We start from the raw sequence: 17,882 nt of genomic DNA on the forward strand, positions 1-17,882 counted from the left end.
AGAGGTTGCTGCACGTCAAACTGCGTCAGAGGAAGAAGGTGCGATGGCTTTGAAGTGATCAGGTGGTACGTCGTGGGTCCACCATGGCGTATCATGCTACCTTGATTATTTTAAGCATGTTTGCGTGATTGACGTTGAGTTCTTCTTTGTTTATTAGAGGAAAATCTCTTCGAATCTTACTAACTACCATGATTTGGGTTCAAAAGTCTTTACTTTTAAAACAAAGCTTCACATGCTTATTCACACGCTTTATATGCATGTATATTTCTTCCTCGTGCGCGTGGAAGATTCAGAAATTCACAATATGGAAACAGACACGAAACATATATGGTCATTTTCATTTCATGATCTGAACTTAAGGTCATCACCATACTTCTAAACTTGTCGAATCTTGTCTAAGCCTTGATTAAAACATTGACGATTCATCATGTATAGTTTCTAATTTGCCGCCTACCTTTTACTATATATCTTTGATTCTTTGGTATACATTTTCTCCTACTTCTTGCTAACCAAACAACTCCGACTTAGACCAAGCTGATATAAGCATAGTTAAAGCGATTGACAATGATGCTCAAGCGAGAACTCTTGCCAGGTCTCATGTTGTGAATCCTACTCCAACCTGACCCGACAAGCACTTGGTTTAAACATCTCTCGCGCTTTAATGGAGCATATATGCAACTTGGAGTAAACAGGCAAGGATTGAGAGTACTTTAATTAATGAATAATTATATGTATAAGTACTACATGTATAAATCTTGCTCGGACTTTTTTTAAAGGAAAATGCTAGATGTCCCGCTGGGGGCTCCGGGAGTTCCCGCTGGGCTATAGAATATTTTTGTATGTGTTTCTTTTAGTTTTTTTTTTATAATATTTTTAATAATTTTAAATATTTTTAAAAAATAAAATAAAAATTATAATATTATTAAAAAATATTTTTTTAATCACAAAGTAAAATAAAAAATAATATTTATTCTACTTCGTGATTAAGGAAGTATTTTTTAATGATTTTTCTTTTACTTTCTGATTAAGAAAGTATTTTTTAATGATATTTTTAATTTATTTTATTTTTTAAAAATATTTAAAAGTGTAAAAAAAATCTATATAAAAAATAAATTAAAAAAATATACATAGCAAAGTACATGTTAAGCCCAACGGGAGCCTCTAACAGGGCTGTAGCATGACAATTTTAAATATTTTCTTAATAATATTATAATTTACTTTCTGATTAAGAAAGTATTTTCTTAATGATATTTTAAATTTATTTTATTTTTTAAAATATTAAAAGATTTATATAAAAAATTATTTAAACAAAATACATGTAAAATAATACATCACCCCTTTTTAAAAAGGTAAACTTTACTGTATAAAAGTGTGAAAAGCACTTTTTTTTAATAAGATTTTCTTTTTTTAAAAACTTGTACATTTTAAACTTGTCGTAACAATATTACTCGTAATTAATTAGTGACTCATCAACGTGAGGTGAAACATGCCTCGAAGTTTTAGGCCCCTATTGATTTGTACATACGTGGTGAAACACATGTATTATCCCCTAGTTAGAGTTAGAGTTATCTGCAGGTACGTGGTGAACATTGATGTATTTCTATTTCCTTAAATGAACAGTTTCAAATGGTTAATTAACTATATATATATATATATGAACACTAGAAATTATGTTATGTGGTTGTTAGTGTATTTTAGAGTAATTTTGTCATGTATCTCAAATAGGTATCAATCAATTTATTCACTCCTTAATTTCTAAATTTGAGGCAAAATGTAGGCAATTTTAATTATTGTCTACGGTCCTAGCTTAGTGAGGAAAATTTTTCCTAGGAGCTAGCAATCGTGGTAAAAATCTGCTACTATATTTGCCAAAATGCTATTGCGACAGGATTCCTCCATGATCATGGTTGTGGGATTTATGGACTAAATTGGTTTGATGTAAAATGCATTTTCTATAGACTTCTCTCATGGAAATTCTACATTTCCTACGAATGAGTTGTGGTGCGGAAAATTATTTTGTCATTAATTCAAAAGTATTTTCCACAACATTCCTTCATGGAAAGTAATTAGTTTTTCCTACCATCACATTTCATGACTAAGTTATCATGCATATTTAACACATATTTATTTCCCACAAACGGTAATGGTGGGTAATAGTTTTATCCACCAATTGCACTTGTGAGACTTGCTCCTTTACCACGAGTTTCGTAGAATTTAAATTCGCTTTTGTGAAGAAAATGAGAGTTTTTCATGCATAATGTACCATGATAAAACATAGATATTATCCACAAGTTAGAATTATCGTAGATAATAACACTCTTTGCGGCGAAATATATCCCACGAGGCTCTTGTAGAAAAATTTAGTGTGTAAAACGTTTTTCCTACGAAAAACCGGCCTTTTGCCATGAGGTTACTCCCCGAAAAACTTCAGTATTTCTTGTCGCGTACGTAGCTGTGTCTAAGTACTGATTGTCTTCTCTTCAAATTAAGAACTAATTGATCAAACTATTATGTAAACAGGGCTGTAGGACCCAGTCCCATTCAGTTCTTGGCCATATATAAACATATAGTCAAGGACGACTGCAAGTAGAACGTCATTAATAGGTGGAGGGCAATATAATTCTACAAAGAAAATGAGGCACATGAAGGATGAAAACACATGTGATCAGTGGAGTGAGCCCCACCATCTATTGCATGCCATGAAGCACAATCTATCTCTTCCGGCCCGGCCGCTATAAGTTAATCAGAAACTATTTCTTGACAATTATTAATGAAGTGAGCTCCTTTTGTCATTGCATGTGTGTTTTCTCAAGCAATGACACACACACACACACAATCCCCTAAGAGTCATTCATCTTAATGCTTTCTCAAGCAAGCGGATGATTAAGGTAACGCAGCTGTTAATATTAATGTTTAAAAGATTTCCAGAATCTCCGAACATGGCCCACTTGGTTGTGCTTTATTATTTTGAAGAGTATAAATATATATATATATATATAAATTAAGGAATATTGGAATAAAATGAACATATATACATGCATGCCATATGTATACAGTTATTATAATTTTTTCATATATATATTATAAGGCAGCATTTATTTCATGAACGTACACTTGATGATGATCCAACTGCGACTACTATATTAATACAGCAACACATGATACGCGACTAATTTTTTTCTCTAATTAATTACTTGTTTTCACAATGATTTTAAATATTTACAAAAAAATCGTTTATTTATTATTTGTTATTTCTTACAAAAATAATTATTTTTCACTAAAATGAATTTATTTTCGTCATAAATAATCAGTCACAAATATTTATTTTTCTTGTAGCGATAAAAAAATGAAACTCTTTGAAGGTTTGGAGTCTATATATATATTAATGCATGCACGCACTTGCACGGATGATTGGCTCATATTATATATATTCTATAAACAAAAATACAAAAGCCTGGGCATATATAAGAGGAATAAGGATCGACAGATCAGAATTAGAAAACTCATAGCCAGTAGTCCAAATGGTTTTAACCTACTTCAATTAAATAGTTGAGGTTGGCCGGACTTCAAGATGATTGAAGCTCTTACTCTCTCACACTCTCAGTACGTACTCTCTCTAGTTCACCTAATATTAATTAGGCATATTAATATTATAGTAATGCTTTTCTTTTCTTTTTCTTTTCTTTTATTTTTTATTTTTTATTTTTTATTTTTATTTTTTTTATTTTTTTATTTTTTTTTGGTGCCGATTTCGTGGGCAACTCCTCGATATTATTGTTCCCGACCCACAAAATTAATTTGGTCGGAACATAACCTTTGAACGCCATTGATCTGATCTCTTTCTTTTTCCAGCTGACATGAGTCACCCAACTAATTATATATATATATATATATATATATATATATATATATATAGCTGGTATCTGAACTTTAATAAAGAAAAATTTGTATTGGTTTGGCAATATATAATAAGGTATAAAACGTACTGATATTTAGAATCAAGTACTACTACTTCTACCCCTTACGTACATAAGAAAGAAAAGCTTTTTCCTAGGCTAATTCACACGAATGGTAACCCCATCTGATCATGTAATAACTTTTTCATAGGAATTAATAATAAATGGCCATTAATTCTTCTTCAAAATGGTTATTATATATATATATATTATAGGTTTTATATATATTGCTCATATACCCAATGTTATGTTCTCATAACCACTTTTGTCGATCCTGAGAATATATCATGACCTGATGATTGGTCAACAGCTATATATAATACAGAAACTAGGCCAGCAATATTATTTATATATCACGAGAAATCTAGCTACTAATTAAAGAGTCATTTAATTAATGGGCTACCTAAACATGATAAAATTAAACTCTAATTGACACAAAGCAGCCCTAGCCTGGATTACGTTCTATAATATATATATATATATATATATATATATTAATATGCATTCGTACGTAATTGGTTGCTTTAGATTAAGCATATATAGATTTATAAAAAGAGTAATGCTAGAGAGAAATTACTATAATAATGCATACTTTACACTTATTGTGTGATTATTTTTAGTTGATTGTTTCCAACACTCACTTGGAGAGATGTGTGGTCTAGATGATTCTATATTATGTGTATAAAATAGACACTTTAAATAGTAACTTCTATCTATATTTATTCTTATAAAAATATCCGTAAAATAGATAGCTCGCTAGCTAGCTATATAGCTAGGTCTAGATCATCAGAAACGGTCAGCAAACTATAACGGAACAACAAATTTAATTAATAGGTAATTATAAATTGCTAATATATATAAAGTGGGACATGACTCGGGACGGCTTCGAATTTTCAAATTCAATAAGACGAGTAATGCCAAGACGGATCATTTGCAATCAATGCACATGATGATGATAGTATTCTAGATCGATAGTACATTTTAATGAAATTATATATATATATATATATATTAAAGTTTAATTTGTTGAGGGGTTTTGAGCATGCCTTTAATTTGTTCCGTACAAGGCATGCATTCTTAAGTTTCGTTTAGATTTAAAAGGTATTTTATTTAATTTTTTTATTATATTTTTTTAAAATTTTTATATAAAATGTAATAAACAATTTAATTTTTTTAAATCTTAATTCAACTTTTTTAAATTTTAAAATAATAATAATATTAAAAAATACTATTCTTATAATATTATTTTTTAATTTTTAATTTTTATTTAAAATTATATCATCTCATCTCAACTTTGAATCCAAACCAACTCTTAATTTATCTTTTTAAAGGTACGTACTCCAATCTTATATAGATGAACTGTCTGTGAAATTTGAAGGTTACGTACTCGTCTTTGAAGAGTTCAGTAGATGCATTCGTCTTGACATGCAATGATTAAATTAACGATCGAGCTGTACATGTTAGGACAAAAGGACTGGGGTTTTCTTTTCTTTTTAGTTTAATTTTTAGTCTTTTATATATGTACCCAGAATATGAAGTTTCTAGCAAGGATTTGGTCGTGTTTCGATGGTGAAACTAAACTAAAACAGGAGATAGATAGTTCAACAACAAGTGGACCAACTGCATACTTCCAAAATATATAAAGACGAATTAATTAAATAGATAAATCAAAGAAAAAAAAATTATAATAAGATAGAGTAATTGGAGAGAAACATGATACACAAATTTGGGGAACAAATAATTAGTAGGCTCAAAAGGGCTACAACTACAATACGATCTTCTCTATCTAATTTATTATAACATTTTCTCCTTTGATTTGTTTTTTAAGACATATGAGAGCTTCATATTTACCAATTAAGTCCTAAGCATAGCATAGCATAAGATCGAGACAATCTAATATATATATATATATATATATATATATATGAAAGCAGGGACTTTATTGGAGGAGATCGTGGATCAGTCTCATTGATTTCTCCAATATTTACATCAAGAATACCCTTTAAATTTGGATCTTTGGAAGTAGACGATGATCAATACCATATATATGTAGATTGATATTATTTCAAAAGATTCTCTTATTCATTGAGGCCGTGCAGAGATGGCCCAAAATGTTCGTGTGGATGGACCCTTCTCTACGGTCTGATATTGAACAATGTGGGCCGCGGAGTTCTTCATTCTTACAGTAAGTAATGAGGATTTAATTATGGAGGGAAACCGTGTGATGTCGTTGCGTTGACCTCGATCCTCGATCGTGTGTGCGTGTGTAATGACAACAAGACAAAGACGAGGGTCCAATATTATTCCTTGTTCGATGAAAACCATGTGGTCATTATGGGCTGCAGCCGGCCGGTTCCCCTCCCTTTTTAATGTTTTTGGTGGACCATTCTAAGAAAAATTTTAAATATAAATCTCACATTTTTACACATCACTTAAAAATATATAATTTTATTATTTTATCCTCATACTTCATAAAATTATATATTTTTAAATAGTATACAGAAATATAATACTTCTATGTAGCACGACTCTAAACTGAAACGAGAAAGAGAAACAAAAGACTCCAAAAGTTGTGAAATTTTACAATGACAATATTTCATGGCATCTAATTATTTATTATTTTTTTACCTACGATTTATTATTATTTACTATTTTATCATTAATTTTTCATTACTTTTATACTGCTATTTACAGAATATCTGAGAATACCTCATTATCCAAACACAACTTAAGTTGAGATAAAAGTTGAGCTAAAGTTGGATTGATAGTTTATATGAAATTAGTTGAGATGAAAGTTAAAAGTTAAATAAAATATTATGAGAAAACTATTTTTTAATATTATTATTATTCTGGGAATTGAAAATTTTTATTTATTATATTTTATATAAAAATTTAAAAAAATTATAATAATGAGATGATATGAGATGAGTTGAGATCACTTTTTAATCCAAACGAAACCTAAAGTCACGACTCACAAAACCTCGTAGCAATTCATCAATATTCACATGGTTTTTTTTTATGGGAAATATCCACATGGTTTTGGGTAAAAGCAAGATTTTAGGATTAATTAAATGCAAGTTTTTGTAAAATAGAAAGTGATAAAAATCCAAAATGTGAATATAAGTAATAAGTATAAGTTTTTATAAGTTTTGTCTTTCTTTTATTGGCGTTGGTCATAATTATGCATATGTGCCAGCAAAATTTTGATATGTTTTTCCTAGATTCTGGATAAAATTTACTTCACACTTCATTTAGAGAGAGAGAGAGAGAGAGGGCGGACTTTTCAGGTAGGATCAGTGTATTTCTATATATTTTTTAAAGTTTTTTTTATATAATTTTTTTTAATAATTTTAAATATTTTAAAAAAATAAAAAAAATCATAATATATTTTTTTATAATTTTTTATTTTACTTCGTGATTAAGAAATTATTTTTTAATATTTTTTTTTACTTTCTAATTAAAGAAATATTTTTAATTTATTTTATTTTTTTAAAATATTAAAAAATGTTAAATCTATATAAAAAATAACTTTAAAAAAATACATATAAGACAATACTACATCCCAACAAAAGCTCTCAACAGGACTGTAACATCGTCCTCTTCAGGTATGGTGGTTCTTTTGGGCACTGCTATGGGTCCTGAATTCGGGATCCATTTTGTGTCCCGAATAGATATTTTATTTTTTTTGTTTTTTTTTTATGTATTTTTTTAATCATCATAAACATTTAAAAAAAATAAAAAAATGCAATATCATTAAAAAATATTTTTTTAATCATTCAGTAAAAAAAAAAAAAAAAAACCAACCATTCGGGACACAAATTCGGGACCTAAAGCATTTCCCGGTTCTTTTTGTGAGTGGGGTCTACCTCCACTGCTGAGGCTCCCGCTGGGAGCTCCCTCTAGGCCAATTCAAAGTTTTATTTTTTATTTTTTTATCACATTATTTTTTTAATGTTTTTAAATATATTTTTTAAAAATAATATTATTATTAAATAATAATTTTTTAATCACTATGTTAAAAAAAAAGTTTGAAAAAAAAAGGGGAGCGAGAGCTCCCAACGGATCTCTAGCTTTTTCCTCTTTTTGTATGCCATGTATAGTCATTCTGATTTAAAAAAAAAAAAAAAAAAAAAAGATATGCACGGACTCACACGATACATTTCAAGGCTATAAATATAATTTCTCATAATATTTTACCAATAATAATTCTATTTGAAAAGAAGTCATCTAATAAGAAAAAAACACGGAGAGAAATAGAAAAACACACTTGTGTGGATATATAGAAGAGAATGGTCCTAATTATCAAGATAGAAGATAACTGGCATTTCACATTATCAAATATTCGGAGTTTATACATTTAGATATTGCGGTTGATAATTTAAGATACATATTATAAGGGAAGTGATACTCCCATCGATAATTTCTATCGATTAAGTGTACCCTCTTTTTTTTAGGATATGAGTTTGTTTGTATTTTAGTATTGTGTTTTTCATATTTTTGTATTTAAAAAAAAAACATAAAAATGCTTTTAAAAAAAAATTACACTATTAATAACTTGATACCGAATTCGGTACCAATCATCGGTGTCTCTAGCACTGCCCCATAATATAAAATCGTCTTATATAGCCCCAAAGTGTGAATTCTTAGATATACAATTTACCAAAGTAAAACTTTGATCGTCCAATTCTTATTCAAATTATTTCATAATTGAATATTAGATCAGACATATTCTAATGATTAAAAAAAAAAAAAATGATCAATGTGCATTATAACCCCATAGAAACTAGTCAATTTGAAACTTTCATATAATCATACTTTTCAAAATATAATTTTACTTAATAAGTAAGTAACACAAGACTTTATTTTTTATACAATGGGGATAGGGAATTTCGAATCCAGATTTTTCATTTGAAGTATGACATCAGGCATAAGACTTTTGGCAATTAACACGAGACTTAACACCTATGAAGAGTTTAGTTTTTTAAAAGAGTAGTGTTAGGCTGCCGCCCAGCATCGATCGCTTGGTATGCTGTCTAGCACAAATTCATCTTCTTATTTTTTTTTAATTTTCTTATTCACATTTTTTTTTATCATTTTTAAACATTTTTAAAAAATATTAAAAAAATATCAATACATTAATAATTATTTCTTTAAATATTAAGTAAAAATAAAAATATAGGACGTGTGAAAATTAAATACCAAAATAGCATTTTCTTTTTTAAAATAAGTGTTGCATTGAAGTTTACAAAAATTGATATATAAATTTAAAAAATTGTTTAAATGTAATTTTTTAAATTATTTTTATTTTAAAGTTTCTAAAATTTATATTAATTATTTAAAACTGACACATCCATTTATAAAGCTATGAAGTAAAATTTATAAAATTTAAATGAATCAATCTATTTACAAAAGGCCATATGAAGACAAATTAGAAAGAGAAATGTGATATGAAAATCTTGTATCACATACTTCTATTTGGTTAATACGTGATTTTTTTTTATCTAAATATATATTTAAATGTTAAAATATTAAAATAAAAATAATAAATCACAGAAAATATACCATGCGTACAGCTTCTTTAGAATCTTTACAAACCATTGACAGAAGATAAAAACCAAAAAAGTGTAGCCGTAGACATGCAAAAGCCTACGTGGCAGAACTCCCACGTGCACCCACAGCATAGGAAAAAACGCAATCCAAATCTAATCCGAATCCAACTTCGTACTCATCCAGAGTAATAGTTTGCAGTAATTTTTAATTTTTCATTAATTTTCTTCACTAATTTTAGTTCTTGTCGACAGGAAGAGAAGTAAGAGGAGGGTGGAAACAAACGGAATTGAATTCTCCATCTTTATTCGTTCGCTTATTCATTCCCTTGCCGCTGACGTTCCCAATTCCCTCTCTCTCTCTCACTCTCACTCTCACCCTCACCGAGAAGCACATAAAACAATACATACCGACAGAAAACAGAGTGCAACTCAGAAAGTTGAGAAGGCTAGCAATAGAGAAAGAGAGTGGCCGATCGCTTTTTGGTTGGTTCTACGCCTATGTCTATCACCGAAATCTTTCAATTTGTTTTGGTTCCAAAAAAATTTTCTTTTTTAAGTTAAAACAACGAATTAAATCGTTCAAATAAGAGCATTCTTCGCAAGTTTTTTTCGGAGTAAACAGTCAGATGATTCGTTCTGATTGTAAATTTGATCTTAATTTCGATTCTTGTGCTCCATTTTGCATACCCTTCAATGCTTGTTAATATCTTCTTCTGAATTAAATTTGTTTCTCAATCAGTGCATTCTTTTGCTTAGTACACTCGACTTTTGATGGGTATTTATTCTGTTCGACTTTTATGGCAAATGGGATTTCCTCTCAGGTAAAGAAAAATGCAGGCGTCAACGTGTGTAGTTAAAGGAGGCATCGGCTTTGGGGCCCAAAACCGCACAAAGGTTTTAAAGGGTTTTGGTGAATTTGGGAAACCAAGTCTAGGATTGGGAATGACAGAGAGGACTGCCTGCAGTGTTCTACGCCTCAGTTCGACCCCTATGAAGGACACACTCACTAGTGCAAGACTGGGTGTTAATGGCGTTTTCAGGTCCTCGGTCAAGCCCAGATCAGTCAAGGCTCAGGCTTCTGGTTTGTTCGTCACTCTCGGACTGTTTAACTTTCTTTTCAATTCAAGAATAGTATAGTTGTGTTAGGTCAAAGATTTCTTCTTTGAAATTTAGCAAATGGGTACAATTTTATGTTTGCACTGGTTCGTTCTTTGGTTTTCTGTTGCTGTTGGTTGCTTGCTTCCGTTATCTTGTTATCACATTTTCCAGCCGTTTGTGCCCACGTGTTTAAAGCCTCATACAAAAGGTAATTCTCTCAGGGCTGCATGATGGCAGTGCGGATGCTGAGTTTGAATTTATTTACATGAAATTGGAGACTTTAAAAGGGCACGGTAGAGCCCACTTCTGAGTCCATTCCTGCATTACCAATGGATCTGATCCATTTTTTTTTTCTTCTGGGAATTGAAGATCCAACTGCTAAGTCCAACTTAATAATGTTCTCGTTATTAAGTACATCTCTTTGCTCGAACTATTTTGACCTGACAGCATGTCATTTACATTACCAAGTAAATATCGTTGAAATGCAGATAATGCTCCATAGTCCTACTTTACCAAGGCTGTGATGAACTTATAATTCATCTTTTGATTTTGCAATATCAAAGAACAGATGCCCTCTCCCTTGAGACTTGCTAGCTCTATGGCATTCTTATCCTGCGTGGATCTATCTTTATAAACTTGGAAATCCCGTCCTGATGCTATCCTGACGAAACAGACTCTGAAAGCACAATATGCTGGCCTGTAGTATTATGATCAGCTGTGACCATTTCCTTTCATTTTGGTGTTATTTGCATTTATGGGGCTTGGTTCTTTGAAAACTGTCTATATGTTTCTTATATATGAAATTCTATCCGATATATCTAGAAGTTTAAACATTTAACCATTGACCTTGATTCTCTATGACTTCGATTAATTTCTATGTTCTTACCAGCACTATATGAACTTGAGTTTCAGATGATCTTGAGAATGTTGATTCCTTGGTGCCTCAGAGCAAATCTTCTGGAACTGTTTTGCCATATGTTGGTGTTGCTTGTTTGGGAGCCATTTTGTTTGGTTACCATCTTGGGTATGGCCAAGTTTATTTTGCAAACTGCATTCCCTATTGGATTTTGTTTGGATTTGCAACAAGTCCATGTCAATTTCCTCCTCTGAGTTGGTGGATATATGAATAATTTGCTATTTTGTTCTAAGTAATTGATTGCAAAATATATATCTAAATCCCAAGTTGATTTCAGCACCTCTTTCTCTGCTGAAATGTCTTGTTATGTGAGATATCCGTGTTGTGAGGTTATAATGGTTTCTCTCTCTGCTTTGGTTGTGCAGGGTTGTAAATGGTGCTCTTGAGTACCTCTCCAAGGATCTTGGGATATCTGAAAACACTGTGTTACAAGGCAAGTGCAGTAGCTTGCCGAACATTATTAAAATAATGAGATCTTCTTTGTTATTTCCTCTCTCTCTCTCTCTCTCTCTCCCCAAAGGTTTCAATTTTTTGAACTGTACTTTTATCTTCTCATGCTATTCCTGATGATACTTTTCCCCAATGTAACATCTTGAGTAGGATGGATTGTCAGCACGCTTCTTGCTGGAGCCACCGTTGGCTCATTTACTGGGGGAGCATTGGCTGACAAGTTTGGTAGAACAAGAACGTTTCAATTAGATGTCATACCGCTGGCAATTGGAGCATTTCTTTGGTCTGTCATCTGTCATTGAAGACAAGGTTGTTATATTTGATATGTCTACAGAGCACTAAAGCTTTGCTTAAATATTTGCAGTGCTACAGCCCAGAGTGTGCAAACCATGATAATTGGCCGCTTACTTGCTGGCATTGGAATTGGTGTTACATCTGCTATTGTGCCTCTTTACATATCTGAGGTAGTATCTTTTTATTTATCACAGGCATAGATATCTTTGTAACCGTATTATATACATATTATGTATGTGATTTCTTCCAACACTTTTAAATTGCAGATCTCACCAACTGAAATTCGTGGTGCGCTTGGATCTGTGAACCAGCTATTTATATGTATTGGGATTCTTGCAGCATTGGTGGCTGGATTACCTTTAGCAGGAAACCCTTTATGGTATTTTTTTTCATCGGTTATTCCTTCTTTCTGTTTGCAAGTTTACTTCCTGCTTTATTTAAATAACCAAAAGAAAGGATACGACAAGTTGTCTAATATTGCTAAATACTACTCTATATATTATTAGTAAACATCTGTAAAATGATGTCACCCATTATGGTACCCATTGAGAGAGAGAGAGAGAGAGACAGACGGACAAAGATGGAAAAACTAATTGTTGAATTCTGTGAAAAAAAAACTTCAACCAAATGTTGATTAGTGTTTTGAATCATACAATTTCTGCATAATAGATTTTATTTGTGTTTCAAATCAAACTTCAACCCGATGTGATAGTTATGTTTTGGTAAGCCACTTTGGGAACCAAGAGTACTTCTTTGGGGCTGTGGTTGGGCTTAGGCATAATAAGGTTGATTGACTCGTCTCCTCCTAATTACTTAGCTAAAGAAAGGTAGGGTAACCAAAGACTCACAAGGCTGTTTGTAATAATGGTTAAGTTTGGTAAGAAATATCTTTCTTGTTATCGATCAAGTGGATCTTTTTTGTGTTCATCATTTTTAGAAGGGGTTAAATTGAAGAGAAAAGCTCCCAGCCAGATGGGTTTGAAACCCATTTTCGCACCAGCCACTAATATTGCAACACGTATGCATTTCTAACACAATTTTCCTGCACCCAGCAACACCAAACCGACTCCTATTTGCTCTCTCCCTATCTCCATCTGCCCTCAACAAAATCTACTCTCTCTGTTCTCTCCCTCTCCCTTCCTCTCCCCTGACAGAAGCCCCACAAGCTGTGCAATTGTGTGAATAACCTTCTGTCAAAGAAGCAATCATGTTCTACATCTATGTTTTCCTGTGGTTTACATGAAGTGGGTAAGGAAGAAAATCTGGAATATATGTGAATCATTTCCATTTGCTGTATTCTGTGTTTTTTGAAGGAAAAACTCAGGTCAAGGTTACAGACTATGGGGATCCGAATTACAAAAACTTATATGGAAACTAGAACGTAGAGGGTAGATTTCATTGAGGGCAGATGGAGAGAGGAAGAGAGGGAGAGAGGGAGAGAGGGAGAGAAAGCAAATAGGAGTCGGTTTGGTGTTGCCGGGTGTAGGAGAATTGTGTTAGTAATGCATACGTGTCGCAATGTTAGTGGCTGGTGCGAAAATGGGTTTCAAACCCATCCGGCTTGGAGCTTTTCTCTAAATTGAATTCGTATTAGTCATTTATTGTTAAAAAAAATCTTGAGAAGGAAAGGAAAAAATAAGAATCTTGTGCAATATATATTCATCAAGACGTAAGTTTTATGATCTGTAGAAGGAAAATATATTCATAATGGACCCTCAAAAAATAATAAAATTAGAAAGGAGGTCCCTAAGACTCGATCAAAAGATCTTGGATTTTCATACCTTGTTTGATATCCATCAAAACTAAAAGCATTTTGAAAGTATCCTAGCCCAATAATCTACTTTAAGGCCTCAAACTAACATTATATTTTTAAGAAGTGATTTACTGATAAATGATAAATAACTAATTAGAAGTTCTTATTTAAAAAAAAAAGCATCATGATTAGAATTTTCCCCTTCAGCATTCCTATGTAAGAATGGTCTCGTTGAGGACTACATCTGATTGAGCTCTTATCCAGTTTGCTCTCTATTTTGTTCTAGTTAAGCATGTTTTCCATAAACTGGCATTAGCCTGAATGTTCTGCTAAACTATTTACTCAACTAACCAAGCCTTAATCCCAACTTATTGGAATATACACTGAACCTTAGCATTTAAAATACCGTTTTTACAATTTTCATGTTGGTCTTCTGCTTGGAAGAGTACTTTTTAGTGATACATGAGTTCAGTTGTCAAAATAATTCCCTGTTATTTTCACAACCGGCAAGAAATGAGTGTGCAAACCATGGCTAAAAAATATATCCTCTTGTATGCCTATATTGGAATATAAAAATTATAGTTCTTTCATAGATTTTATCTTTTACATATGAATGTTTCTGTTCGGATGACTTCATTCCATCTCTCTTATTTATTCTTTTTAATGTTTTTTTTAGGTGGAGGACAATGTTTGGTATTGCAATTGTACCCTCTATTCTGTTGGCATTAGGAATGGCATTTTCTCCAGAAAGTCCTCGGTGGCTTTTTCAGGTTTTCTTACAGGACTCTGGAGTCAATGGTTGAAACTTATTGCGGAACTTGCAGTTTGCATTCACAAACTACCACTGTTTGTTCAATTACCATAAACTACCAAAACTGTCAATTTACACCCTAAACTAGCAAATTTTGGCCAGTTGCACCCTCGGTTGACAATTTTGGCAGTTTATGATGCAAATTTTACAATGTTATTAGTTCGAGAGTGTATAATATGGTTTTTTTGACTTTTATACATGCCTTCGATGAGTTTTCTAGCTGTAGATGGCATATATATTATTAGACTTCTGGTTTATTCATAAAGATGCTTAGCTGTTGTCTTGCAGCAAGGAAAAATTCCTGAGGCTGAAAAGTCTATCAAAACTCTATTTGGGAAAGAAAGAGTTGCTGAGGTTATGCAGGATTTAAGAGCGGCAGGTCAAGGTTCTGTGGAACCTGAGGCAGGGTGGTTTGATCTGTTTAGTAGCCGCTATTGGAAAGGTATATCCAGGCAGCTTTGTTGCCTTGTTCTTTTGCAGTTAACTTCTTTTTGATAATTCATGCTTGGGCATGTTGAAATGATGCTATTAACTATGTTTGATTTGTGGCCAGTAGTTTTGTTGATACGCAAGTTTTCTAAGAGATATATTAAAACAATGCTGTTATTATAAAAGTCTATGCCTTAATGTCACTGCTCACTTGTTCCTATAATTTGTAGTTGATAAATTAAGCTCTATAATGCAAATTGTTAAAGCTCTTGTATTCGTCTTGCTGCAGTTGTTAGTGTTGGTGCAGCACTTTTCTTGTTCCAGCAGTTGGCTGGAATAAATGCTGTGGTCTATTATTCAACTTCTGTGTTTCGGAGTGCTGGAATTGCCTCCGATGTTGCAGCAAGTGCTCTTGTTGGGGCAGCTAATGTCTTTGGTTAGTTTTCTACTAACTTCCTTTCTGGCAATGAGAAAAATTTGATGTGTATCATTTCTATTATGTTTTATATGACTGATGTTTGATCTTTTGCAGGCACAGCTGTTGCATCATCCTTGATGGACAGTCAAGGAAGGAAAAGTCTTCTAATCACAAGCTTTAGTGGAATGGTAATGTTATTTTTTTACATGCAAATAGATTATTAAATGACATCAGAGGCAATTCCAGCACTCAGGGCCCAACCCATTATATTATATTATCTACATGCAAATAGATTCCTCCAAATTTCAGAATATCAATAACTTATGTCTCTCTCTATCTCTCTCTGTTTGCTTGTCAAGGCCACTTCAATGTTGCTGCTTTCTCTGTCCTTTACTTGGAAGGTCCTGGCACCATACTCCGGCACCCTTGCTGTTCTTGGAACTGTTCTGTAAGTCAGAGCTCTTTATGAGTTGTAAAGCTCTCTGTCACCTCCCTCCACACACCCCTCAGCCCACCCTTTTTTATTTCCATCCTTTTCCCCCTTGGATGGGGGTTAAGTGAGGTTGAAAAAGCTAGCTATTTTCCTTTGTCTACTAAGTGTCTGTTTGGGATTTCTGTAGATAACAGAACTTTTAATTGTAGAACTTTGTTAAAAAGTTCTACTATTGAAAATATTTTTACTGTGGTAAACATATGCTTAAAGTGCTGTTAAAGTTGTTTTGGTGGTTTTCAGCATTATTTGCGGGAGCTTTTCAACAAAAGCTTCAATTAGGTGCTTAAAGCACTTTTTGTAAATTTACCAAACATACCATTCTTTCTTAAAAAGTGCCTTTAAACTGTCAAGAGTATTCTTTAAGCTCCCAAACTCAAAACCAAACAGGCACAAAAGGCATCATGATATGCATTTCCATTTCAGTTTAACAATATGATCAATGAAATCTAAACTTGGTTTTCACTATACCTATACAGCTATGTACTGTCCTTTTCACTTGGTGCTGGTCCTGTGCCTGCTCTACTTCTACCGGAGATATTTGCTTCCAGAATCAGAGCAAAAGCAGTTGCTTTGTCGCTAGGCATGCATTGGGTAAGACAAAGCATGCTAACTCGTTCAATCTTGCATGTGATTGCTGCCTATAGGCTAGGCTGTAGCATGTTTCGATTTCTAATCTGGAGAAAGAACAGCAGAAGTTTGTTACATGACCAAATCTATTAGAAACCATATGGACAAATATATGATATGAGTGTGCTAGAGCTAAGTTGCCTTTTCCAGTAGGTGGCCTTCTATGTGTGTATATCAAGAAAAGGATGAAAATGGTAGAAATCATACTGGATATGTTTTCTATATTTTAGTTTTCGTTTTTTTACTTTTTGTTTTTGATCTTAAGCTACTCTTCTCTTTTTTTGATTCTGAATTTTATGGTTTCTCTATCCTATCAGATCTCCAACTTCGTCATTGGCCTTTATTTCTTGAGCTTTGTTAACAAGTTTGGAATCAGCTCGGTGTATTTGGGATTTGCAACTGTCTGTCTTCTTGGTGTCCTTTACATAGCTGGTAATGTGGTGGAAACAAAGGGGCGATCATTGGAGGAAATAGAGCGTGCTCTCAACCCTGCAATTTGATGAGAATATTTTTGGAAAGTGCATGCGGTCACAATCTCAGTGCAGCTTATTGGTTTTTGATCATGGGACAGAAAGAAAAAAACATGCTCTTAACCCTGCAATTTGACGAGACTTCAGACTCCAGTGAGTTGCTAGCTTGTATAATACTACTAGCTCTAGCAACTCGTTGGACTCTGAAGTCTCGTTACAAAACATATTTGGGAAATGTAATTTGTAAATTTGGTCACATACTCGTGCTTTACCCGATTTGGGTCTACTTTTCTGCGTTTCATTTTAGAAATAACACTTGTTACGGAAAATACATGGTCCAATCAATTTATGAGTTTGTTTGTGTTTTCCGTTAATGTTGATGGATGGACTGAAAAGTCGACAAATATTTCTAAATAACTAAAACCACAGGGTGTTTTTCTTCTTTTTTTAAAAAATGAACTAATCCTAAATTGAGTATAGCATAAGAAGCGTGCGATTAAATTTATCAACCTAATTCTGTTAAAAAAAATATTTTAGTCACAAAGAAATTATATAAAAATAATTTTATAAATTAATGTGATTCCTTAAATTGTAAAATTATTTTTATTCTAAAATGAA

At 32.3% G+C, this 17,882-nt stretch overlaps 1 protein-coding gene across 1 annotated transcript; it reads left to right on the plus strand.

Moving 5' to 3' along the window:
- Window positions 1–9,728: 9,728 nt before the first annotated feature.
- On the plus strand, window positions 9,729–17,632 carry LOC108988191 (plastidic glucose transporter 4-like). Its single transcript, XM_018961345.2, has 14 exons — window positions 9,729–9,988; window positions 10,327–10,586; window positions 11,516–11,627; window positions 11,885–11,952; window positions 12,120–12,252; window positions 12,334–12,433; window positions 12,530–12,642; window positions 14,693–14,786; window positions 15,116–15,269; window positions 15,546–15,692; window positions 15,789–15,862; window positions 16,034–16,122; window positions 16,644–16,758; window positions 17,112–17,632. Exons 2-14 carry the CDS (start codon window positions 10,337–10,339, stop codon window positions 17,292–17,294), a joined length of 1,632 nt encoding a protein of 543 aa, XP_018816890.1. The 5' UTR covers window positions 9,729–9,988; window positions 10,327–10,336; the 3' UTR covers window positions 17,295–17,632.
- The last annotated feature ends 250 nt before the right edge of the window (window positions 17,633–17,882 follow it).

The sequence above is a fragment of the Juglans regia genome, chromosome 1 (genome assembly GCF_001411555.2).
Source record: "Juglans regia cultivar Chandler chromosome 1, Walnut 2.0, whole genome shotgun sequence".
Taxonomy (NCBI): Eukaryota; Viridiplantae; Streptophyta; class Magnoliopsida; order Fagales; family Juglandaceae; genus Juglans; species Juglans regia.